The 24,792-nt window shown below is 45.1% G+C and overlaps 1 protein-coding gene across 3 annotated transcripts in view; it reads left to right on the top strand.

Annotated features, from left to right (window-relative positions):
* Positions 1 to 20,911, top strand: part of IRX6 (iroquois homeobox 6) — a 22,906-nt gene extending 1,995 nt beyond the window's left edge. The window contains exons 1-7 of one of the 3 annotated variants that reach the window (XM_083751245.1): positions 6,090 to 6,177; positions 7,994 to 8,251; positions 9,879 to 9,994; positions 12,836 to 13,143; positions 14,422 to 15,048; positions 18,738 to 18,855; positions 20,178 to 20,911. In XM_083751245.1, coding sequence (XP_083607371.1) covers positions 6,133 to 6,177; positions 7,994 to 8,251; positions 9,879 to 9,994; positions 12,836 to 13,143; positions 14,422 to 15,048; positions 18,738 to 18,850 — 1,467 coding nt within the window. In that variant the 5' untranslated portion in view covers positions 6,090 to 6,132 and the 3' untranslated portion in view covers positions 18,851 to 18,855; positions 20,178 to 20,911. Of the gene's footprint in view, positions 1 to 6,089; positions 6,178 to 7,630; positions 8,252 to 9,878; positions 9,995 to 12,835; positions 13,144 to 14,421; positions 15,049 to 18,737; positions 18,856 to 20,177 lie in introns of those variants that run through there. The other 2 variants (XM_083751246.1, XM_083751244.1) reach the window with 2 other exon arrangements.
* Positions 20,912 to 24,792: the final 3,881 nt, after the last annotated feature.

The raw sequence follows: 24,792 nt of genomic DNA, 5'->3' as shown, positions 1-24,792 counted from the left end.
CAAATATGATGAATCAACACCTTTTTTAATAAACCATTTTGCTGTGAAGCTCACTGGGGCACCTTGGACCAGTCACGGCCTCTCAGCCTAACCTACCTCACAGGGCTGTTGTGTGGGTAAAAAGGGGGAGGGGGACTAGGGTTGGGAAGGCCTAGGCTCATCAAAGTCATGAAGCTCAGCAGGGGATCTTGGGCCGGTGACCCTCTCTTGGCCTTGTCTACCTCGCAGGGTTGTCATCAGGATAAATGGGGGAGGTCAGAGAACCATGGACACCACCTTGTGCTCCTTGTAGAAAAAGTGGGGCTTTGAATTATAAATGCTGGTAACTTTGCCTCAGCTCCTACTGTTGATGGTAGCTGAAAGATTGGAAGTCATCACCATAAGGCCTTCCCACCAGAATGAGTTTTACTGGAAAAACAGTAAGATAAGAGGAGCCTGTTGAATCAGCCCAATGGCCCATCTAGCCCTTCATCCTATTATCCTATTATCATGTGACCAAGCAGATACCTGGAGGGTAGCAGGGGGGGACCTACAGGGGGGTAGGTCCCCCCTGCTGCCCCCAGGTGGGGGGGGGCTCTGAAAAACCAGTTGCTGGCTACAAGGGAAGTTTGTTGTTTAGAATAGCTTTGCAAGGGCATTTGAAATGCAATGGTTGATTTAGAACTTAATAACCACTGGCTGCAGAAGAGCCTGCTTTTTGTGTGGTGGGGGTGGGGAGGTTATAAAAGACCAGAAAGCGGAAGGGACTCCAAAGGCCCTCAGCACAGTGGGGAAGAGATCTAGCAGGCTCACAGTCCCCAGTTTGCAAAGTTTGCAACTGAATGAGAGATGCATTAGCAGAGATTTCTACCTGACTGAGCGTATTCCATCCCCTGCAGAAACAGGTTGACTCTGTTTATTCCCCCTCTTTGGCTTGTGGGAGAAGCGGGAGGGAGGAGAGAGTCCTCTCCCGCTGCTGCTCTAATCTAGATCTAAAAGCTGTTTGATCAGATTTCCGGATTCACTCGCGGCTCTCTAGCGCCACCCTTAGAGAACGCGCGCAACTTCCATTGCTTTTCTGTTTGGTTTCCTGTGTCCCTCCACACACACGCGCACACTTGACTTTTAAGTTATTATATTTGCATTCGCACATCAACCACTTCAGAGGGGGAGGCTTTGTGCCTTATTAAATGATCCAAAGGAACAGCAAGGCGTAGCAGGGAGAATCCAAAGAGGGAGAAAAAGCTGACTTCTTTCCCTCCTCTGCCGTTCAAAACCTGTTGCAAGCGACTCTCTTCCCTGTCGGGGTGGGTTTGGTCACACCCGAATCGGAGGAACTGTGAACAGGCAGACGAGATCCGCTGCAGCGAGTCACAAAGGGGTGTGCAACCAGAACCGGGTGTGGTTGCAAAACAAGGGAATATCCGTGGCGTTGCTCGTTTTACAACGGAGAGGCTAGAAAAAGATAACAGACAAAATCCCTGCCCCTAACCACCGCCTCTCGCGACCCTTGATAACACACACTCCAGAATAACTCCTGGTTCGCTCTGGTTACGGGTACACGTGAAGAGTGAAAACTTCAGAATCACTCCTGATTAGGAAGCTTACTCCGAAATAACTTGTGTTTTTCTTTGATACGCATACATTTAAAAGGCTCCTAAAGAACGCCTGGATTTTTGGATTTTTGTTTTGTTTTATACCTTCACATAGAGGCATAAAACAAATTAGCCTCCAATTAGCTTAAGGTACATAAGAAGAGAAGACTCCGGGATCACTCCGGGATTTTCTTTTACATAAACTTAGAGCGAAGGAAACTCTAATAAGGATTTTCTTAAATGCAAATAAAAACACACATATTCAGATACGTGCGCGTGTGAGTATTAAATGCGCGCACCCCTACACAAACACAGGTACGCCAGAGAGAGAAGGCGGGGGACGAGGAATGTCCCCTTCGGTGCCAAGATCTCACATCGGTGGCCAACGGGCAGCGTCGTATCAAGTTGAATGGTTCAACGAGGGCCTTCCCATTTGTTAATTGAGGCAATTACACCCCAGTGGCAATGGGCAGCCTGGTCTCTGGGCAGCCATCAATCATTCTCTCCTTGATCTGTCAGTGCCTCCTCTCTGCGGCTCTCCGCCGCCTCCCCTGGTGCTTCGCCGGGTTCCTGCTTATGCGAGGCCGTTTCCAGATTCTGGTGGGGAGGGTCCCTTAGGAGCCCCGGATTTACACTGGACGGGATGCTCGGGAAAAGGAGGGCTGGTCCGGTGGGATCTAGGAGGGAGGGCGAGAACAGAATACAGGAGGAAGTCTCGTCTCTTCCCTCAACGCCCCAGCTAGGTCCTACTTTTCTGTTTCTGTCTGCCCCCACCCCCGGGGGAGGAAAAAAAATTAAGGGGGGGGGACGAGCTGTTTACAGAAGGGTTTCAACTAATCATTTGTCATACGGTCACAGACCCGTACAGAGAAGGGTTTCTTTTCTGCCCTATTTTGAATTTTGGGATTTCTTGGGGACTAGCAAAAGGCAGATAACTTTATTGAAAGTTCTTAAAACCCCGTGTGTGTTTGTGTCTATTGGAAACATTGTTGGGGCTTTGGCGTCCTTTTTTAACCTGGCAGGAGAATATAAGTATTTTGAAGGCGCATAATCTGACCCAGAAAGGGCAAAGTACCGTATATTTCGAGGTGAGCGAGAAGTGTCCCACATGTTAAGATATGGGAGGCAGTATATGTTAGTGACAGAGTCCATACACTGAGGAGGGGGGCTTGCCCCCTTCCCCCCTCTGGCGCCACCCATTGTGACTCCCCATGTTAGAAGGTGAAAGGTGCCAGGATGAAATTGAGAGGTCCCTTCTAAAACTCTGTCTGGGTATAGGCAGGCAGCTAGCAACTAAGACCAGTCTTGAACTTCAGCTCCCATCGCCTGTGGTCACTGACCACGCTGGCTGGGGGTCCAACAGTATATGGAGGGCCACAGGTGAGCCATACCTGAAACACACACGCCAAAGCCCCAACTATTGTTTTATTCGTATTCCAAAGTGGGCATTGGTGAACTGAGTCAATCAATTAACCGTAAAACAGATTAATCCATTGGATTAATTATTGAAAGGCATGGCAGTTCCGATTCTCCCAGTTCCCATCCCCTCTCAAACACGCTGATCCAATGCATGCTTACTCAGGAGTAAGTGCCCTCTAGCCCCTCCCATTGAATTCAGTTGCACTTACTCCCAAGTAAGCGTGCATAAAGTTCCATGACGTCCTACAGCTCAACCCCGTAGAATGCATGTCCACCCAAGAGGAAGATCCATTGAGTGGAACTTCGCTGACCATGCATCGCACCCCGCGGATGCTCCGGATCCAGGAAGTCTGGTGCCACTCTAGAATCACCTGCTGCGCCATTTCCCTGTTTGGAAACCTAGCTCATAAAACCTGGGTCCCTTGGTTAGGGAAGACGAGTCAGTGATGAGAGCGAGGGAGAGAAATAAGTTGAAATCATTTGTGCACTGACGGCCGACAACGGGGGAAAATAATTTATTTTATAGTAATATAATCATCACACGCCAATAAAAGTTGCGTCTTTTTACAGCCAGGTTAAATACGCATCTTCCAGGTGGTCGACGGATTGATCCAGAAGATCATAAAGTGCGTGTGGGTTGCCTGAGGGTGGAGGAGAGAGAACACAGCCTCGTTTGGAAAGGCTGCAGCAACACAAAGTTTCTGGCTGGAGGGACTATTGAAGCCCTCCATTAACTTTAGGAAAGAGCAATTCCTGTGCATATCTGTTCAGAGGTAAGCCCCATTGAGTACAATGAGTACCAGGCAAGTTTGCGTATGTTTTAAGTCTTTTTTGTTATTGTGTGTGTTTAGATGGGGGGGGGCGTGTTAAGGAGGTAGGAGGAGAAAACCTTAAGAGTGGAGGTTCAAAAAGGAGATGGGATAGTAATTCTTGCGCCATCAATATACAGGTCTTTATAAAGAGCAACCCGCGCAAAAAAAGGGGCTTCTCCCTCTCGCGGTTTATCAATCATATTTCGACCGGAAGAGGAGAAGGAAACGGGTAGGCAAGGGATGACCATGAACAAAGATAGTTTCACCGTGATCCTCTATTATTACAGTCTGAGCCCTTCTCCTTTATTTAGCTATGCGTCCAGCAGAGAAAGGAGTGCTTGTGCAAAGGGGATTCCTACGCCCCCACTGTAGGGCCTACAGGGTGGCAACGGCTGGCGACGAAGTTACTAAGGATTCTGGGTGCATATGAGGTGGCCATGGGGTTGGGGACAGGTAAGGGATTTATGGGGTTATACTGACTGGGGAAATGGTCTTCCTGATCTGTCATTGGACCAATGAGCGCATCCCATGCTGGTTTGCGGAGTGGAAAGGAGGAAAGAAAATCAGGTCGCGATCCTGCAGGCATTTTAGCTGGCGCTAAAGCCCATTTAACAAAACTGAGTTGAACACGCCTAGGACTGAGATTAGGATTGGACCTCATAGTACGGGTATAGAGTGGTAAACAGCAGCTCCCGGGATTTCATTTGTTCCTGTGGGGTGAGTGGGGGAGCCCCCTAGGGAAAGCAAGTGTGTTTCTTCCCGCTGGTGGCGATGACGCTGCAGTGGAGGAACGTAAAGGTGAATTCTGTCCTTTTGTGTTCTCAAATCTGGGTTTGGGTTGTGTGAAAAGAGAGGGGGGAGGGGAGAGGTATGGGAAAGCAAACAAACGAACAGCAACAACAGGAACTAGCGATTTATCGAGGGAGATATTTAACCCTCTCCCAGCAGGGACGGACAAGAATGAAGCTGCCCGTTTGTTTCACAGCAGAGGGATGATGAAGTCCTTTCCTGCGGTGATATATAGCAATTGTAATAGTAGTAATAGTTAATAATAATAATAATAATAATAATAATAATAATAATATATTCCAAAAGAAACCAAGCAAATAAACTAAGCTGAGGGAGGGAAAGGTTGTGTGAGCATGCATGTCTAATATTGTTGTTGTTTTGTTTTTGTTTTTTGCGGGGGGATCCCATGAATCCGTTTCCAACACAAACGGGTAGCAAAAGAGCGAGTAAGCTTCAGAGTGCACCAGAACTCTTCCTCGGGCTGGGTGGCGCAAGCGGGAGCTGGGAGTAAAGGAAACCGCGGAGAAGCTGGTTTGTCATGGAAGTCATCGCTTCTGCCTTGGTCGACCACAATGCACTTTTGTTGTATAGGCAGAAAGGGGCGTGGTTAGGGGCGGGCCTGAAGGGCGCCTGCACTTTCGAATTGACCACACCACTGCTTGTCATTACCCTCTGCAAAAAAAGAAAAGCAAAAAGAGGCAAGGTTAGGGCTCTGCCTTTAAATTTGACGTGCACAGAGGCCCCGTTCACGGAATAAATAACAACAACAATAACAACAATAATGCCAGATACAAGCAAGGGCGCCTTTTAAGATGCTCAGCGCGAGGCTCAGGATTGGCACGAAGAACTCGGGATTACTTATGACGTCACTCGGCTCGGCTGGCTGGGGAGCGGCGCGCGAAAGGACTCGAACGGGAACACAAAAACAATGCACAAGCGAACTCTTCCACGGCTTGCCAGCTTTGACGTTTTCTTCCCACCCACCCACCCACTCCGGGCACCCCTCCACCACCACCATCATCACCAATTTCTTTCCAACATCCTCCTCTCCGCTCCCCCCCCCCCGCCTCTCCAGCGGAACTCGTCCTCTGTTGAGCTGTTCTCCCCCTCCATAGATTCTATCTATCTATCCATCTATAAATGATCTATATCTATATTTATAGCCCTCCCTCTCTTTCCAAGAAGCATCAGGATGAGGAGGGGGCGGGTGGGGAGCTCCGGCGGAGGCTGCGAGCCTCTTTTCCGCAGATGCCCGCTTGCAATCATTTATAATTCACGTGTGTAGAGAGGGCGGGCGGGGCACGAGGGGGGGGGAGTGTTGCGAAGAGAAGAAATAAAAAATAATCCATCGCAATCCTGCTCGTAATTGATCGTCATCAAGAGGCAGCGTGGGGATGGGGGTGTGAAAAGGTGGGTCGGGAGGGAAGGAGGGGGAGGACTCAGTGGCGAAGGATTTGGGGAGGGGGGGAGAAAGGGGGGTCACCCAAACCTCCGTTCAAAAAAAGAAAACCCACCCCAAACAAAACTGGAAAGCAACGATGTCTTTTTCACAGCTTGGATATCCTTACAACACGTCTTCTCAGGTAAGTCCAAACACCCACCATCACTTTTTTATTATTTTTACTGTGGGGGGAGAACCGGGTCTGTGGCGTGGCGTGCAATGTCAGGTATCTTTTCAAAGCCTCCTTTGCATTTATCTAGTTTTAATCATTTTTGTTTGTTTGTTTCAAATGAATATCTGGAGGAGATGCTGCGTCGCCCCCTCCCACCTTCCTTTGATCTGTGTGATGGGTGTCTGCGTGCGCGTGTTTGAATGAATGGGAAATATGGTGAACCGGCATACTGCTCGTACCCAAGTTTACTCAGGAGTAAGACAGGTTGTTTGCAATGGGACTCAATCCCAAAGAAAGATGCAGAGGATCGCAGCAAGAATTTGTTTCCTCATGACTACCTGTTCAGTTTTAAGTGGTGGCAAGTTTAGGCGGAAGAGGGGGGGTGTTCCTGAAGTTCAGTTGATCTGCAAATCTCTTATTGATTTTCCACTGAAGGCGATCCGTGTATGTGTTGTTTGGGTACAGGTATTTATAGGACTGGCACAGTTTGGGTGTGCTCCCCCTCCTCTCAGATCCAATAAATATTGACATACGGTTCTTTGAGTGAGAAAATAACTTGGAAATAAAGTTTTGCCAAGGCGACCAAAGCTGTTCTAAGATACTGACTTGGAAGATACTGACTTGGAAGGAAAGTCCAATCGATTCCAATGGAACTTATTGACTCGTCGCAGTTTTCTCACGCGAAGAGGCATTCCTACACATACCTGGTTGAGAAGTCAGTCCCGTTTTGGAAGGGGGCGATCGCTACTGAGCCCACACGCTTTCTAGTCCAATTTAGATTTGGATTTCGGATTCTGCTTATTCCGGTGTAATCCACGAGAGTCAGCCCCCCCCTAATTATTTGTTTTCTTTTTACCTGAGGGGTAGGCGGAGGTAGAGACCTGGGAGGGCGAGGTGTGTATGTGAGAGAAAGAATAACAGCGCATGCAGCCAATTAATTCAGTGTCATTTACTCTATTGTGTCATACGGTGTAATGCAAATTGCAAAAGTATACTATGACTTGATCCAGAATTCAGGAACCTACCTTACAGCGAGTCAGACCATCGGTCCATCCAGTTCAGTATTGTCTACACTGACTGGCAGCCGTTCTCCAGGCTTTCAGGTGGGGGTGTATCTCCCAGGCTTATCTTATATATACTTTAAAGAGAGAAAAAATCGGTCTTTTAATTGACTGGTATCCGCTGCTCTCTCATGGGAGCAACCTTTCTGCTTCCCTTGCTTTCCAAGCCTTCCTGCCTGACTTCGGTCCCAGGTGCCTCATCCCCGCCGACTTCGTGCCCTTGCGGATGAAGCTGGAAGCCTCCCATAGTGTTACACCTGCCCAGCCTCCCCTCCCCGCTACCTGCATCCCCCCCCATATAATTTAAGGGAAGGTGGTATCTTTTAAGAGTCTCATCCGGCTTGCCACGATGGTACCTTCCCTCTCTCTCCCTTTCCATTAAGATTTCCAAGCCACTCGGGACAGAATTCTAAGCAGAACATTACATTCGCTTTAGGGGCTTCCTTTGCTGTAAATTGGGGTTGGTTTAGGAGACTCTGTACTTCTGGCGTCCCGCTTTGGAGAGCCTCCTCCGGACCCCTGGATCTCCACAGCCCCATTGACCGGCTGGATCCTACTCGGAAGGAAGCACCGTCCGTTTCTTCAGGGCTAACAAGGGTTTCTCCCCCAGCACCCACCCGCTCCAAATGTGCTTTGCAATTAACGTGAAATTGTTTCTCGACTTTCTTTCTTGCGTTTTTCTAATTATTTCTCTCTCTCTCTTTCCCTTTCTCTCTGAACTCCAGTTTTTCGTCTCAGCCACCTCTAGTACCACTTGCTGTGACTCAGGGACCCGATCCGTCTCCGATGTGTCCTCGGGATCTTCTTCCCAAACGGCCACCCTCTGCTGCCCCTCTTACGAGAACAGGCTGTTGGCCGGCTCCAGGACGGACCTCAATGCGGCGCTGGGGATGTACGGCTCGCCCTACGCAGCTGCGGCCGGCCAAAGTTACGCCAATTACCTCCCGTACGGAGCGGATCCGTCCACACTGTACACCACGCTGGTGAGTGAAGCGAAGGCACAGGCCTTCCGCTCCCCTATGACTTTCGCGCTACAATTTGGTTACTAAGAGGAAAAGGGGGCGCTAGTCCCTGTTGACCTGGTAATGCACCTAATCGTATTAGCAATTTTGCAGCTGGGCGGAGGGGAATCAGAATGCGATGATTGCATTACAAGGCGATGATGTTTACTCGGAAGTAAAATCCTGCGCTGTTTCTTGATGTTTGGTTCCCTTCTGAGTCTCTTTCCTAGCGTACAATTCTTACTAGGAAATTATAAAGCCCCACTAAGATCCGTGCTACTTACTTCCGAGTAGACATATTGGGATTTGGGGAGGTCCGTGTAGACCTGTTGGGTATTGAGAAACCTTAGGCACTCCAAGGTAGGAGTAGGCCCGCCCCACTGAACACAACTGGGTCATAGGTTCGGGATCCTTTCCGCTGGGCTCGGGGATATGCACAATTTTATTCTGAGCAAACATGCATAGACTTGAGCCGCGGGACAGCGGTCCCTGTCCACACTCACCTGGAAGAGCGCGCGGGGAATTTAACTGCGATCTGCACAAAACCAAAGCGGCGTGGAAAGGAGGACTTGCGGTTGTGCACAGATTCGGGTCCCAAAATTCCACAAGAGCAATTCTTATACTCGACGCAGAAACCTCTCCTCCACTTTCCATCGATGATTTGCGACTGTAAGCTCATTGAAGGCCGGGACCTATTGTTTTGTCTTGTTTCTTAATTGTAATGCGTTGCTCCCAAAACGATGTCAAGATAATGTAAAAATAAAATAAAATAAAGAGCTCCGTCCCTGTACCTCCTTCATCATACACAAAAGGGTCTCTGCCCCGAGGTGGCTTGCAGTTATTACACTGATCCGGAGAGGAGACCAAAAAGAGGGAGACTAAAAAAGAGGGAGACAATTCTATTGTCATCTCAGAAGTAATTCCTTGTGAGTCCAATGGAGCGTACACATTGGCAAATGTCATTATAATTACACCCTAAGGTCGGTTTCTAAAACTAGCATGCTTCAGAAACTTAATATTTATGACAAGTTCATTAAAAAAAAAACCTATCCCCCTTTTCTAGCTGATCCACCCATCCTTGACTTCCAAGCGAAACAAAATTTAGGAATTTTTAGTTAAAAAGCAGCAAGGTGGGACAGCTCTGCGTTAAAGATGGTAGGATTTTAACAATGCAGCTCCCTGTTTATTTGAAAACAGGTCCCATTTGTTCAACGGCAATTGCTGCTCAGTAAATGTGTTTTAGGACTGCAGTTTCAGGATCGCACCATGGAGGTGAAAACCCAACATGGGAATTGTGTATGCGTATAGTCAACCCTGGCCTCAACGCAAAGGGGAAGAAATAGCAACTTCGGGAATCGTCCCCAAATAGTCCTATACTCAGCTGGGCTTACTCCCATGAAAGCCTGAACAGCCTAAACGCTCTCATTAGTCCAAAAGGTACTTAATCCGGATTAAGGAATCCAGAGTAGCGGGTCCGATTTCACACAGTCATTGCTATTGGTTAGTTGGGGCATCTCGGCCCGGAGTAGGGTGGACTGGAAAGGAAGGGAAAAACATGCGGGATCTCCCTTCGTACTCAGCCTTAAAACACTTTTAATGCGTTTTCTAGAACTCCCAGTACGACATCAAGGACGGCTCCTCCGCTTTGCACGCGGGGATTGCACAGCCCACGGCCGCCGCCTACTACACCTACGAACATTCCTTTGGGCAGTACCAATACGACAGGTAACAAGCGCTTTGATCAGCCGAGCGGGAGCTCTTTAGATCTGCCCGCGACTGTTGGGAGCTACAGCAGCGGCAAACCTCCGACATTCTCCCTCCCCCGCCCTACCAATTGACTCGTCTCTCTGTGTGTCAATCCCGGGCGATCTGGGGAGCAGCCATCAGGAATAGCACGACTCCATTCGAAGGTTTGCTTTTGCAGTGGCGCCTGGAATGCTAGGCGTGCTTTGCAAAGGGCAAAGGAGCCCCTTCCAATGCCTTTCAAGGGACTCCTCTGTACCTGATACTGAGTGGGATCCATTGGCCCATCTAGCTCAGCGTTCCTCACAATGACACATAGCAGCTCTCCAGGATTTCAAACAAGGAACCTTCTCACAGGGCCAGAGTTGACTCTGGGGCCTTCTGCATACATTGCAGAGGGTGGTGATCCTATGGATATTCATTTACTGTCTGCATTTATATAGCTGTCCTGTAACAGAACTTTTGTGAGGGGCTCCCACAGCAATAAAATAATAGGCTAACATTAACATACAGTATAAAACAATAAAAACTAGAGCAAATCAACTGAGGGAGAAACTCTGGGAATCATAGCTCTGTGAGGGGAATAGAGGTCTCCTCCTAACAACCCTCAGCAGCTACAGTTCCCAGAATTCTTTGGGGGAAGCCATGACTTTTCAAAGTGGGATCTTAATACTTTAAATGTACGTGTGAATGTGGCCTGTCTAGAGTGAAACGCAACAGCTCTCCAGGAGATAGAAGCCCTTCTTGAGGATGCTTGAGACTAATCTGGGACTGTCTCCATGCAAAGCTTGTCCTTCTTTTGTCACTGACCTTTGTAAGCTAGTTACTCTGCTGTCAGTACAACCTTTCATCTGACCTAGCAATATATACATGCAAAAGAGGGCAGGCCAGCACCAAGACCTGTATTTTTTCATAATAATCACTATTATAATTATTAAGCAATATAGCATTGGGGTTTGCCTAAATCTTTTTATTTGGTTCAGGCCAATGGCATCCTGTTCTCACAGTGGCCAACCAAATGCCTGTGGGAAACAGTCAAGCAGGACCTGAGCAGGAGACCACTCTCCCTCCTGTGGTTTCCAGCAGTGGGTATTCAGATGCATTACTGCCTCTGACTGTGGAGGCAAAACACAGCCATTCTGGCTTGTAGCCATTGGTATCCTCCATAAATTCATCTTTCATAGCCATCAAAAATCCTCTTTCATAGCCATCCAAGTTGGTGCCCATCACTGCCTCCTGGGGCGATTCCATAGTTTAACTAGGTGCTATGTGAAGAATTCATTCACTATGTGAAGTAATTATTTTTATCTGTGATGAATCTTCCAGCATTGTTCTAGTGTTATGAGACAGGGAGGAAAACTTTTCTCTACCCACTTTCTCCATGTCATGCATAATTTTATAAAACTGCAACCCAAATGAGGATCCTGCAATCCTCCAGATGTTGTTGGATCCCAACTTCCATCAGCCAGTGTGGCCAGTGATTAGGGATGATGATGATGATAATAAATATATTATTTATACCCTGCTCATCTGGCTGGGTTTCCCCAGACACTCTGGGCAGCTTCCAACCGAATATTAAAAACAATACAGCATCAAACTTCAAAAACTTCCCTAAATGGGGCTGCCTTCAGTTGTCTTTTAATGATGGGAGCTGGAGTCCAACAACATATGGGGGATGCACAATTCCCCATAATTTCCCTACTTTCTGCTGGTAGACCTCTTCTGTCTTAAACTTCCCACAGCACTGAGAAGCCACAATGAGGAAAAGTATGGCCTGCTGCTTTTCTGTTTGTTATATAGCTTTTGGGTGATGTGTGTGAGTGTTGTTAGGTTGAAGTCCTATATTCACTTACAAGAGAGTAAGCCCCATTGAACTTAGAGTGATTTACCTCTGAGTAAATAGGTACCACTCCAGCAGGAAGGTAAATGGTGTTTTCATGAGCTGCTCTGGTTCACCAGAATGACCTGGAAGCTGTACGCCGGCTCCCTCGGCCAATAAAGCGAGATGAGCGCTGCAACCCCAGAGTCAGCCACGACTGGACCTAATGGCCAGGGGTCCCTTTACCTTTAAATGTGCATAAGATGGCATTGCTAATAGGGCTCTGAAGAGGAAGTAGTTTCTATCTCACACTATCCTGTACTTTTCTTTTTTAAATACGTAAATAGAAGAAAGTACTCACCACCTGCAAGATGCAAATGACTAGAATATTCAATTAAAATATATTTGAGTAACATTTCTCATTCTTGCCATCTTTTAGACCTGATGATAGCAAAAGGTGTAGAAATGCAATCCTTTGCAGGCATGCTCAGAAGTCTTATTGAGTTTAGTAGAACATGCTCCCCTGTAAGGGTGTATAGAATTCTATCTAAACACTCTTATTGGGGAGTAAGCTCCATTGTATTCAGTGGATCAAACTTGTGAGTAAATTTGCCTAGAATCACCAACAAATGACCTCCACAATTGGAGACATTAAGCTGTTAGTTGCTGGAAACTGCAGGGGGGAAGATGCTTTTGTGCTCAGGTCTTGTTTGTGGGTATCCCGTAGGAATCTGGTTGGCATTATGAGAACAGGATGCTGGACTAGATGGGCCACTAGTCTCATCCAGCAGGTGTGTCTTATGTTCTTAAGCCTATGAATGGGCTGTAGTTATCTTCTCATTGGCCAATGCCTCTATAGATATGGAAATTATTTCCCAGTTACACAGAAGTTGTGTTCATTTTGACACTGTTCCAATTTGTGGTTCCATTCTGCCTGAAAAGTAGCATATGCACCTCCATACTGGCTCAGAAAATCATGCTCAGCATCTCTATCTCTCTCCCAGATATGGAACAGTGGATTTTAGCAGCTCAGCCAGACGCAAGAATGCCACCCGAGAGACCACTAGCACTTTGAAGACGTGGCTGTATGAGCACCGGAAAAACCCCTACCCTACCAAAGGAGAGAAGATCATGCTGGCCATCATCACCAAGATGACCCTCACTCAGGTCTCTACCTGGTTCGCCAATGCTCGGAGAAGGCTCAAGAAAGAGAATAAGATGACCTGGTCTCCAAAAAACAAAGCAGGAGAAGAGAGGCGAGAGGATGGGAGAAGGAATGGTGAAGACTGTGGCAGTGAAAATGAAAGCAAAGGTAGGCTTGGAAATGGACTTGCTGGATGCCTCTTGATCTAATCTACTTTGCAGAGTGGTTGTGAAGATATAATGGATTCTTTGGAAGAAAACATAAAATAAAGTAATTATTATATTGTATTTCCTGGAGCCATCTGGTTGACCACTGTGGAGTGCAGGGGGCTGGTCTTGATAGACCGGGGTGGAGAACTTTTGGGCCTCCAGATGTTGCTGGACTGCAGAATCCCTCAACCCCAGATAGCAGGATCAAGACTGATGGGAGTTGTAGTCCAGCAACATCTTGAGGGACACAGATATTCTCCAACTCTGAGATACTGTAGATCTTTGATCTGATCTCTCAAGGCTCCTCATATGTTCAGTTTTTGATGCCCTGCTGGATCACACCAAATGTCTATCAAGTGGTCTACCAGATGCCTCCAGTAAGCCCACAGCGCCCCACCTGTGCTCAGTGGTGTACTGTCTCTGCTTTGAATACAGAATCCAGCCATCACGATGAATGGCCATTGGTAGAACTGTATTATTATTTTTCATAAACCATCTTAAAAGCTATCTAAGGTAATGGCCAACACCACATCTCTGTAGCAGGAAGTGCCATAAATTTGATTATATGTAGTGTGACTAAATACACACAAACACACACACACACACACACACACGGAGACAATTTTGTCTAATGTCTAATTCAATATCGGATATGAAGGGAATGCCTTATTTGCTTCTTGTCCTTGGTATTTAGCTAGAGGTTGTCTGAATGTGAAAGTACTAAACTATCACTGTCTGTAAATGAGAAGTGCAAAGTTCTGATCCCCTTGCATTTTGGCATGGTAGTTCAGGGCTGGCCGGCCCAATACATTTTGCCACTTGAGGCAAAACTAGTCAATTGTGCCCCCCTGCCACTTCTCCTCTTCCCTTCCCTCACCGCTACCGCCTCCTCCTCCTCTTTTTCCACCTGAGGTGATTGGAGGTGGCATAGAAAAGCCCTGGCATGCTGAAGCTGGTGGTGGAGAAAAAAGGCCAGAGTGGAGAAGGCAGTGCTAGTGGTGGCCCCATTCTTCTCAAGTGGCAGCCATGAGTGAAAAACTCAAGAGGCAATAAGTGGTCTTCTCCTTGGGATCCCGGATCCACCACCCCTACCAGTTGTCCCCAGCCGGCCACCTGAGGTGACTAGCTCATTGAGGCTAGTGTGTGGCCTGGCCTTGCAGTTACTCAGCCTTCTTGTGGGTTGTTGTTGTTGTTTACACATATCCTTTCTGCCCCTGCTTTTCGTTCCAAAATACAGATCCCAAAAGATGCAAAGAAGAAAAGGAATTGCAGTTGAGCGATCTGGAGGACTTGGATGAGGAGGAGGCTGAAATCAAGCTGGAGGCTGAGCCGAAGCATCCACACCAAGAAGGCCCTGGTGTGGGCAGCACCTTGGCCGAGACAGAAAAAAACAACTGCAACCTTAGCCTGCCCAGCCACTTTCAGGCCTTCCCCTGTGCCAAAGCTGACTCGGCACTTACAGGGGACTTCCTTGGCCACAAGGGAGGAGCCACCTTGGTGGGTGGCCTTGGAAATCATGGCCAACCCTATGAAGCCTCTGAGAAGCCCAGGATCTGGTCTTTAGCTCACACAGCGGGGGCCAATGTGATTGTGGGACCCATGAGCCATCCTGCTCAAAGGACAGAGAGCCCTGACTGTTTGGTGCTAAGGGGAAGGCCCCCTGGGGCTGTGGGACAATGCGGTGAGGAGAGGCCCCTGGGCAGCCTTGTGAGAACACAGTCTATTCATGACAAGGCCTTGGAGGAGCTGGCTCAACCGACCAAGATCTTTAAGAATTCGACCTTCAACCTGCAGTCCATCTCTTTAAACTATGCTTCCTATCCTATGCTGGGCGAGACCTGTCAGTATTCAGCAGGAACTGAAGGTAGCCAGCTTCTTGAGATTCCCCCCTTTCTTTCCATATCCAGAAGCACTGCTTGATTTTAGTGAACGGAAGTTTATGTGGTGTGAAAAGCTCTGCCATGGTTTTCTAGGTCCAGGACCACATAACGCACAGCCATTTTTCATGTAGTTACTGGATGAATCCATCTGTTTCTCAAAGAACTTCTGGGAAGTAATGATCTTTCCATGTAGTAGTGTGTAGTAGAGTGTCACAACATGACAAGGAAAAGTCAATGTGCAATAAGTTCACCACTTATTTTAAAATACGTTAGTGGCAAAAATCAAATGTATGTCCAGCAAGAGAACAATATGGTGAAGCTGCTAAGTATCATATAGTTAAGTTTTGACTGAATGGTGAAAATGGACCTCTGTACATGCTCAGAGCCATGTCCTCACTGGTGATCCAACCTACAGGTACAGGGGAAAATAGCCCCTTTCCTTGAAAAGATTCAGATTTGATCTGAAATGATTTTTTGTGGGGGGGGGGGGAGGTAGAAATTTCAATCTGGAATCTTCAACATAAGCCTTAAAACCTGAAGGATTGTTTGTATGTCTTGCTGATTAAAGTTAGCACAGCAAGGTTCAGCATTTGATTAGTGCATTCAATAAATCATAATAGAATTGTAGAGTTGGAAGGAACCCTGAGGGTCATCTAGTCCAAGCCTTTGCCCACAGCTGTCCCAGGGTGGCCTTGAAACACTAACTTTCTGGTTAATAGCTGGACCCATTGTGCCACCCACTGTTGTGTGGTAACCAAGGCTCAACCCTTCAGATGAATTCCAATTTCTATCAGCCCCAGCCAATGTGTCCAGTGGTCCCTGAAGATAGGAGCTGTAGTCCAACAACATATGGAGGGCAAAACATTGGCTGCTTGTGCCCTAAAGACTAAAGATACATTAATGCAACCACATTTTGAATGTTACTCCCCACCCCTCACTCCCACCCTATGTTTGCTTCCCTGGGAGTATGGCTTACTGAACACACTGGAACTTATTTCTGAGTCAACTTCTGAAACTAGAACGTGAGGATCTCAGGTTGAATTAAGTGCCACCTAGGGTCAAAATAAGCTGTCAGAAAACTGTCCTTCCTTTTAATATTTTTTTAGAGGTTGTTGTGTGTTACTTCTGTGCTATGGATTGCTGTGGTGTTGCTGAAGTGCACCATTTGACTTCATGGAGACCTTCATCATCATAAGCGCATACAGGAATGCAGCATAATAATAATAATAATAATAATAATAATAATAATAATAATAATACTCCACCCATCTGGCTGGGTTTCCCCAGCCACTCTGAGTGGTTTACAGCATATATAAAAACATAATAAAACATCAAACATTAAAATCCTACCAATACAGGGCTGCCTTCAGATGTCTTCTAAAAATTGTGTCCTTCTTTATCTCCTTGACATCTGAAGGGAGAGCATTCCACAGGAAGGGTGCCACTGACAAGCAGGGCCTTCTGGTTCCCTGTAACTTTGCTTCTCATAGTGAGGGAGCTGCCAGAAGACCCTCAGAGGAGGACCTCAGTGTCTGGGCAGAACAATGGAGGTGGAGATGCTGCTTCAGGTATACTGGGCCAAGGCCATTTAGGGCTCTGAGGGTTAGCACCAACACTTTGAATTGTCCATCTAGCTCACTATTGTCTACACTGACTAGATGCAGTTTTCCAGAGTTTCAGACCAGGGTCTCTCCCAGCCCTGCTTGGAAATGTCAAGGATTGAACCTGGGACCTTCTGGTTGCTCTACCACTGAGCTACAGCCCTCACTCTGTGCAAATGAATACTTCTGACAGACAAATGAGAGGTGTTAGCAAAGCAAAGCAAGCTTCAGGAACACACTTATAAATAAGTAAACAGAACCTACAATAAAATCTTGCAATGCATCCTGAGCTCTTACCAGCTTCTGTTCAGGTTTCCTGCCAGCCATCCCTTCCTCTAGATACCATAAGTTGTAAAGGGGCTGAAGCAAGAACCTTTTCTTCTGCAATTTGTTTTCTTTTCCAACTGACACTCTACATTCTCTAGGTACGAATCATGTTCAGTCTTTGTAAGGCTATATTATGGAGCGTTTGTCCATTTTGTTTTTTTAAAAAAACCTTTAATTTTTTTTTTGTATTTTTGAAAAACTTCAGGTTTCCCCAAATAGGTGATCGTAGACACTTCTGCCTCACTTTTTGCATTATTTCAGTTGGCACTTAGCACTTGTTCATTACTGTAGTGATTATCCCTTTCCCCTTCTGAAATTTGTAGCATGGACATTCCTATAAGGACAGTGTTATGCTGAAACTTAGAGAGTTTCCTTAAATCTTGAACTGCACGTATGGAAATGACAAACAAGGAATGGGTTTTTTTTTCTTGCAGTGTTCCCTGAATTGTTACAGAGACATTTTACGGTATTAGATGATGGACCAAGTTATGGCTGGAAATACTGGCAAATATTGGAGAGACATGTCATTGTTATATCAAATTACAGAATTGCAGTATTGGAAGGGACCTACAAGGGCCATATAGCCAAACCCTGTGCAATGCAGGTATCACAGCTAAAGAATCCCTGAGAGATGGCTACCCACCCTGTATTTTGAAACCTCTTTACGGAGAGTCCACTACCATCTGTGGTAATCTGTTCCACTGTAGAACAGCTCTTACCATCAGAAAGTTCTTCCTACGGTTTAGGTAGAATCTCCTTTCCTGTAATTCAAATCCATTGGTTTGGGTCCTACCTTCTGGAGCAGCAGAAGACAATCTTGCTCAATCTTCCATGTGAAAGTGAATTTACCATTTCTTCTGCCACTGCAGCTCTGATAATATTATCTGATTATCTCTGATGGCTGCATCTCTCAGTTGACAGAGCTGGGATGATACAATCTCATACAGTATCATCCCAAATCTGCCACGCACACCTGACATGGAGGCCAATGAGAAGAAAACCAGGCCAGAACAGGGACTCATTTAGAGGCACAGAAGGCAACCTCTGTGAATGGGCTCACATGAATCTTTATTTCAGTTTGTTTCTCTTTTGCAATACAACGGGAGTTTAATTTTGGGGATGGAAAGAAATAAGGCAGGGATGGGGAGCTTGTGGTCCTCCATATGTTGCTGGATTATAACCCTTCATGTGGCTTGGACTGATGTGGGTTGGAGTCCCAAAACATTTGGAATGCCACAGGTTCTGAAACGAAGGTCTGACAAGGGGGGAAATGGCTAAGTTGCATTCAAATATCTCAGTGCTGGAGTTCTGACACCTGCTTAAGAAAGGTGATGGTGGGGCAGAGGTGGCAGTTTTCACCAGCTTCACTGCAGTTCCCCATGCCCACCAAGAATATAATTGCTCTGGAGGGTTGGGAGAACCAACTGGAGCAGCATGGTCCATTAGCACAGGGATGGAGTACCAAATGCCCTCTAAATATTGTTGGACTCAAACTCCCATTTGCCTCAGCCAGCATGGCAAATGGTGAGAGATGATGGAAGTCCAAAAATTCCAGGCTCCTGTTTTTTGCAGTAATGCTTCCACTAGGCCATTTGGATCTAGCATATTGATTACGGAGTCATTTGCAGTCAAAATCTGGGAATGTTGGAGAGAGTGGGGAAAGTTGTCCACTGACTCTGATCAAGTATGGTGGTTTTTTAAAAAACAACAACACCCCAAACAAACATTTTCTTTTGTTAAAACAGGGTTTGGGAGAAACATGAGAGGCACTCAAGGTTCCCTAGACCTAAGCGAAGTCTGTCTCAGTCAGCATAAAGACAAACTGAGAACAGCTTTCAGGCCAGTGCTGAAGAGGTGAGAAAGGTGAGTGCCAGAAGAGTTTATACTGTAAGCTGTGATTGCTGAGAAATGCCTCAGTTTAGGATTTCCACCTTCCCCAAAGGTACCTTATCTGTAATTCATTGAGACATAGAAAGTTGCCTTAAACTGAGCCAGACCACTGATCCACATAGCTCAGTATTGTCTACACTGACTGACTGCAGCTCTCAAGGGTTTCATACAGGGGTCTCTCTCAGCCCTACCAGGAGATGCTGGGGATTGAACCTGGGGTCTTCTGCATTGAACCTGGGGTCTTCCTTAAAAATAAAAAACCCAGATGGACTCAGAAGAGTGGCAGCTAGTCTGTTAGGCATATAGGAAACTGCTTAGTACTTCAGTTCAAAGATATACTCTATCTATCTATCATCTATCTATCTATCATCTATCATCTATCATCTATCTATCTATCATCTATATCTATCTATCTATCTATCTATCAATCTATCATCTATCTATCTATCTATCTATCTATCTATCTATCTATCATCTATCTATCTATCTATCTATCTATCATCTATCTATCTATCTATCTATCTATCTATCTATATCTATCTATCTATCTATCATCTATCTATCTATCTATCTATCATCTATCTATCTATCTATATCTATCTATCTATATCTATCTATCTATCTATCTATCTATCTATCTATCTATCTATCTATCAATCATCATCATCTATCATCTATATCTATCTATCTATCTATATCTATCTATCTATCTATCTATCTATCTATCTATCTATATCTATCTATCTATCTATCTATCTATCTATCTATCTATCTATCTATCTATCTATCATCTATCTATCATCTATCTATATCTATCTATCTATCTATCTATCTATCTATCTATCTATCTATCTATCTATCTATCATCTATCTATCATCTATCTATCTATCTATCTATCTATCTATCTATCTATCTATCTATCTATCATCTATCTATCATCTATCTATCATCTATCTATCTATCTATCTATCTATCTATCTATCTATATCTATCTATCTATCTATCTATCTATATCTATCTATCTATCTATCTATCTATCTATCTATCTATCTATCTATCTATCATCTATATCTATCTATCATCTATTTTTCTGTCATCTATCTATCTATATCTATCTATCATCTATCTATCATCTATCCACCTATTCCTTGAATAGAAAACTCTATTATCTGATTCCAATTTTGTACTTTTATGTTGGTGTAACCTGCCCTGGGTAGTTCAGAAATCTAATTAATATGAAGAATATTTTTCACTCAGTGCCAGGTGATGTGTTGATCTCTTTTCTCTTTTTCAGGCTGATGAAATCCAGCATGCTGGTGAAACATCTCAAGAAGATTTGGAACTTGCAAGCTTTCAGAAGGAACACCCGTCATTCCCAATGCAAATTCCCTTTCTCTCTTTCTCTCTGTGTGTATGTATGTGTGTTTCTTCTCCCTCTCTCTTTCTCTCCACACCCTCCAAAGCATGAACTGCAGCTACAGCTTCTCATGGTAATGGAAGAGAAGAGATGATATTATATATGCACAACTTTCAAGGGACACCAGAGGAAGTCCAACCAGGAAAGCAGCTGTAGGGTCTTGGCTGTGCTACATTATATGAACACATCCCACACACTGAATTTTGCCACCAGATATATAATTGGACTAGTAATGTCTAGTAAGTTTCAAAAAAAGTTTCAAAAAATGCATCCTGATTTTGGGGGAGGCTTTGGCTTCTGTAATAGACCTACATTGTCTTCTGTGAGAGGCAAGCTGTCAACATGGTTGCTGAGAGATCTTTCAATCTTCCTCTGTTCCTCAAAAATCTACGTGGGATATGGGGGTTCTTCTTTCTTCCTCCATCCTTTCAAAAACAAACAAAAATGACACTTTTTAAAACCCCTTTGTCTTTTTTATTTTTTAAATAAGAGGTATTTGTCAGCCATGTTGTCTTGTACTCTGAAGGGGATTCTTTGGTAGTGCAAAATGCAAGTCTGTTATTTTCTGTCCTTGTACAAAGATATCACGGGAAAGTATTTTTTAAAGTCTCTAATTAAAAACCAAACAAATGAATGTTGTCAAAACAGAAGTGTGACCTTGAAAAGGCTGTGTGTGTGCGTGTGTGTGTGAGAGAGAGCAATACCAAGCTGTCATGCACTTTATTTATTTCTCATCTATTTATTTATTTATTTATTGCACTTCTCAACCACCCTTCATCCAAATAAACCTCAGGGCAATTTGCAAACAGATCAATAAAATGCAGATAAAAATATAAACTATCAATTCTGGTGCAGAATGTGGCAGCTAGGTTGTTTGTGGCAGCAAACTACCACCAGAATAAAGCAGCCGACTAGCAAAATTTGTACCAGTTACCAATCTGCTGCTGGTGTTGGTACTAACATAAAAATCCCTATATAGCTCAGGAGCATGTTACTTGAGAGACTGCCTTATCTTTTATACATCTTCTATACATGCAATAGTATGTATAGTATGTATAGTATGCTTCTCCTGCAAGTTCCAAAGGCCTCAGAAACCTGCTCTGCAGGAACTCAGATTACAGTTTTTAGTGTGGCTGCCCCTGTTCTGTGGAAGAGCATTCCTGTTGAGATACAATAGGGATCCACTATTTGCACTTTCTGGAAACAATTGAAGACATTTTTGTATCCACATGCTTTCCCAGATGGATAAATTGGTGTTTACCACAAGGGCCCGCTTGTTAGGGTTTTGGTCTTCTTTTAAATGTATTAGTTGTTTTTGTGTTTTTAACTGCTTTTAATTATTTTGTATGCAAATCACTTTGAGGCAGAGGTTTAGAAAATGACTGATAAACCAGTGATGATAATGATAATAATGTATCAGCAATTGAAAACAGGGTAGAAATACAACAGCCTGCATAATACACCCCAATTTCTGAAATCTTGGAGAGTCTAATCAGCAATACCAAAAGCCTGGATGAAGAAGTGTGCTCTTACTTGGCACCAGAAGCCCACTGATGCAATAGCTAAGTTCACCTCTAGGTAAAGGTAAAGGGGACCCCTGACCGTTAAGTCCAGTTGCGGACGACTCTGGGGTTGCAGAGTGGGCAGTTCTGTGGCCTGGCTGCCACTAGAAAAGGCTCTGTTTCATGTTGCCATACAGCAAACAATCCCTGCCCATGGGACAAAAGCCACTGCAGTGTGTCAAATAGACTGCTGGAATAAGAGCTGGGAGACAAGGGTTGAAATCCTAATTCAGTCATGAAGCTTACTAGGTGACCTTGGGCCAGTCTTGGGCTGGATTGTTGTGAGGATAAAAGGGGGAGAGGGGGCACCATATACTCCTTGAGCTCTAAGGGGGATAAGTGGTATGACTGTAAGAACCTCAAGGTCCTGGCTGCCAGTTATAAGGGACCCAGCAGCTCCTGGAGTCCCAGGATGTTAAGGGTTATGTATGTCAACATGAATACCTTAGTTTTGGCCCAGTAATGTTTCTCTTCACTAGCAAACTTGGGGGCTAATGCAGACCACATAAAATAGGTGTGACATGATCCTGCACAGATGCTGTAGGATAGCACCCTACTATCTACAGTTTGCACAAGCTGAAGTTTCCAAACTGTCTCAAAGGGTAACCCCACATATAGTGTGTTACAGTAACCTAGACACAAGGTTACCAGAGCATGTAGAACTGTAGCTAGACTATATATATGGAAGTGGCTATAGCTGACAACCAATCAGAGCTGGTAAAAGGCAGTCCTAACCATTGAAACCATTTGAGTGTGACCCCATATAGAACAGGCCAATTATTAAATTCCCAGACATTAGAACCTCCTGACAACAGTTCCTCCATCTTGTCAGGATTCAACTCATGATCTGGTAATGCCAACTTTGGTCTCTCCCATTATTGACACTGGAAATGATTGTAGTTGCTGGAGATTTGTTTATTTTGTTACATTTTTCTCCCATCCTCTGCATATATACTTCTTCCATCTGCATGTTATCCTCTCAACAACCTTGTGAACCAGGTCAGGCTGAGAGAGTGACTTGCCCAATCTCAACCAGTGAGTTTAAGGGAGATTTGAAACAGGGTCTCCATGGTGCTTGTCTAACACTGTATAATGTTTAGAATTCAACTGCTATACTGCACTACACTGCATGGAAAGCATGTGCTCTGTCACTGCACTATGAGGTCCTTTCTTCTTTCCTGTCCTTTAGAATTATAGGGACAACAGACTAAGAGTTCATAATGTGTATAGGTCACAGAGTAGGGCAAGAAACCTGGTCTGACACTGGATTTCAGGACCTTGGACAGCTGGTTGGTCCTACAGTCTGTACTTGGGTCTGGACACAGGAGATCCCACTCCTCTGAATATGTGTCTGGCTTGTTGAAAGAGACCATGTCACTTCCTTCCGGGAGAGAATAACCATGTTCTGGAGCAGGCAAAGTAGGCCATTGTTAGTGGGTCATCATCCCTAATTCAGTGAAAAGAGCAACACTGCACTGGACAAGGATGAGACAGAAAGGAGCAAACCCTTCTGCATTCTTCAGTTTTAATTAAAAGTGTCACAAAACACTTTCTCGACAGACTAATAACCCACACAGAGGCCAAGGGAAGAATGTGGCTTTGTTCCATCCACACACCCATCCCCCAGTCACTAGAAGCCATGCCCATAATTTAATCACTGTGCTAATTAGGAGGTCATCTGTAGATCAACCCAATACCAGCTTTCCCCCAAGTTCAACAGGGTCAACATTTTACATTAAGTCATTTGTGATCAATAAAGCCCAATGGATTCTGCTTTCATAAATCAGTGCAATCAATCCAGGATATTGAGTCAAGATTGATTCAAGGATTTGAGGCAAAAAAGGGGCAGTAACTTAGGGGTGAAGGGAGGTGTGGGGTTTGGGAGGCAATACGGTGTATGGCCCAAACTCATATTATTGTGGACTGATTAACACATGCTTACATTCACTTGGTTATCCAAACTTGAATTAAGAAAATTAGAAGAGCCTTGTTGGTCCAGACCAAAGGCCTATCTTGTCCATCATTCTCCTCTCATAGTGAGCAACCAGATGCCTATGGGAAGCCTGTAAGCAAGTCATGATCACAACAATGGCCCAATCATGATATCCAGCAACCATATCTTCTCTGATATGGAAAATAATACAGTACTCGTGACTAGCAGCTGAATGAGTGAACAACCTCCACTGAAAAACACGTAGTTTGGGGTGATATGGAGTGATGCTAAGATTATGACAAAGTCATTCTGCTAGGCAAACCCTCTGCTGATTCTGCAGTGATTGTGAGGAACATGCCTGAGTGAACCTATCCTAGGATTGAAAGGGATTTGCCCTGGAATCATAAACCCATTACACTTGAAGGAAGACCCACAGATTTCAGTGAAAGGTCTGTAAATTTCAGGCACACTGGTTGATTTGCAGGGTTGTTGCCCATGAGTCACACTGGGCTTTGCCTCTTCTGATAAAGACATTCTGAGGGAAATTGTGGGGGGTCACACTGGAAAGCAAAGTTTAAAAGACTGCAATAGAATTGCTGTTCATCAACCTAACCACTCTTGATCCTTTTCTTTGTGGTTCCTACTCTGGCAAAACTTTCATATGCAAACAATTCAATAAGTTAAAAAAGAGTATAGACTTATTTTACCTCCTCCAGTTGGCAAAAACTCAATTCATAATGGTCATCCAGTTATCCTTTGGAACTAGTTAACACTTGAGCCATATTCAAGCATTCAGTACCTGTGGGTACCAAATGCATGTAGGAGCTGGTGGGAATGCATAGGCGTCCTCCACCCTCAACAATGCTATGTGTGCTGGCAACATGTACCAGCTGGTGCATGAATGGCTCAGTCTGTAGTCACTGTAGATAGACTTCCCTCCACAGGGACAGGAACCTTAGTTGGCTAGTGTTGCTACCCTCTTGGAGGAAGCCCCATG

The sequence above is a fragment of the Podarcis gaigeae genome (genome assembly GCF_964106915.1).
Source record: "Podarcis gaigeae genome assembly, chromosome: 8".
Taxonomy (NCBI): Eukaryota; Metazoa; Chordata; class Lepidosauria; order Squamata; family Lacertidae; genus Podarcis; species Podarcis gaigeae.
The sequence above is the reverse complement of the archived record's forward strand: the minus strand, read 5'-3'. Positions and strand labels throughout refer to the sequence as shown.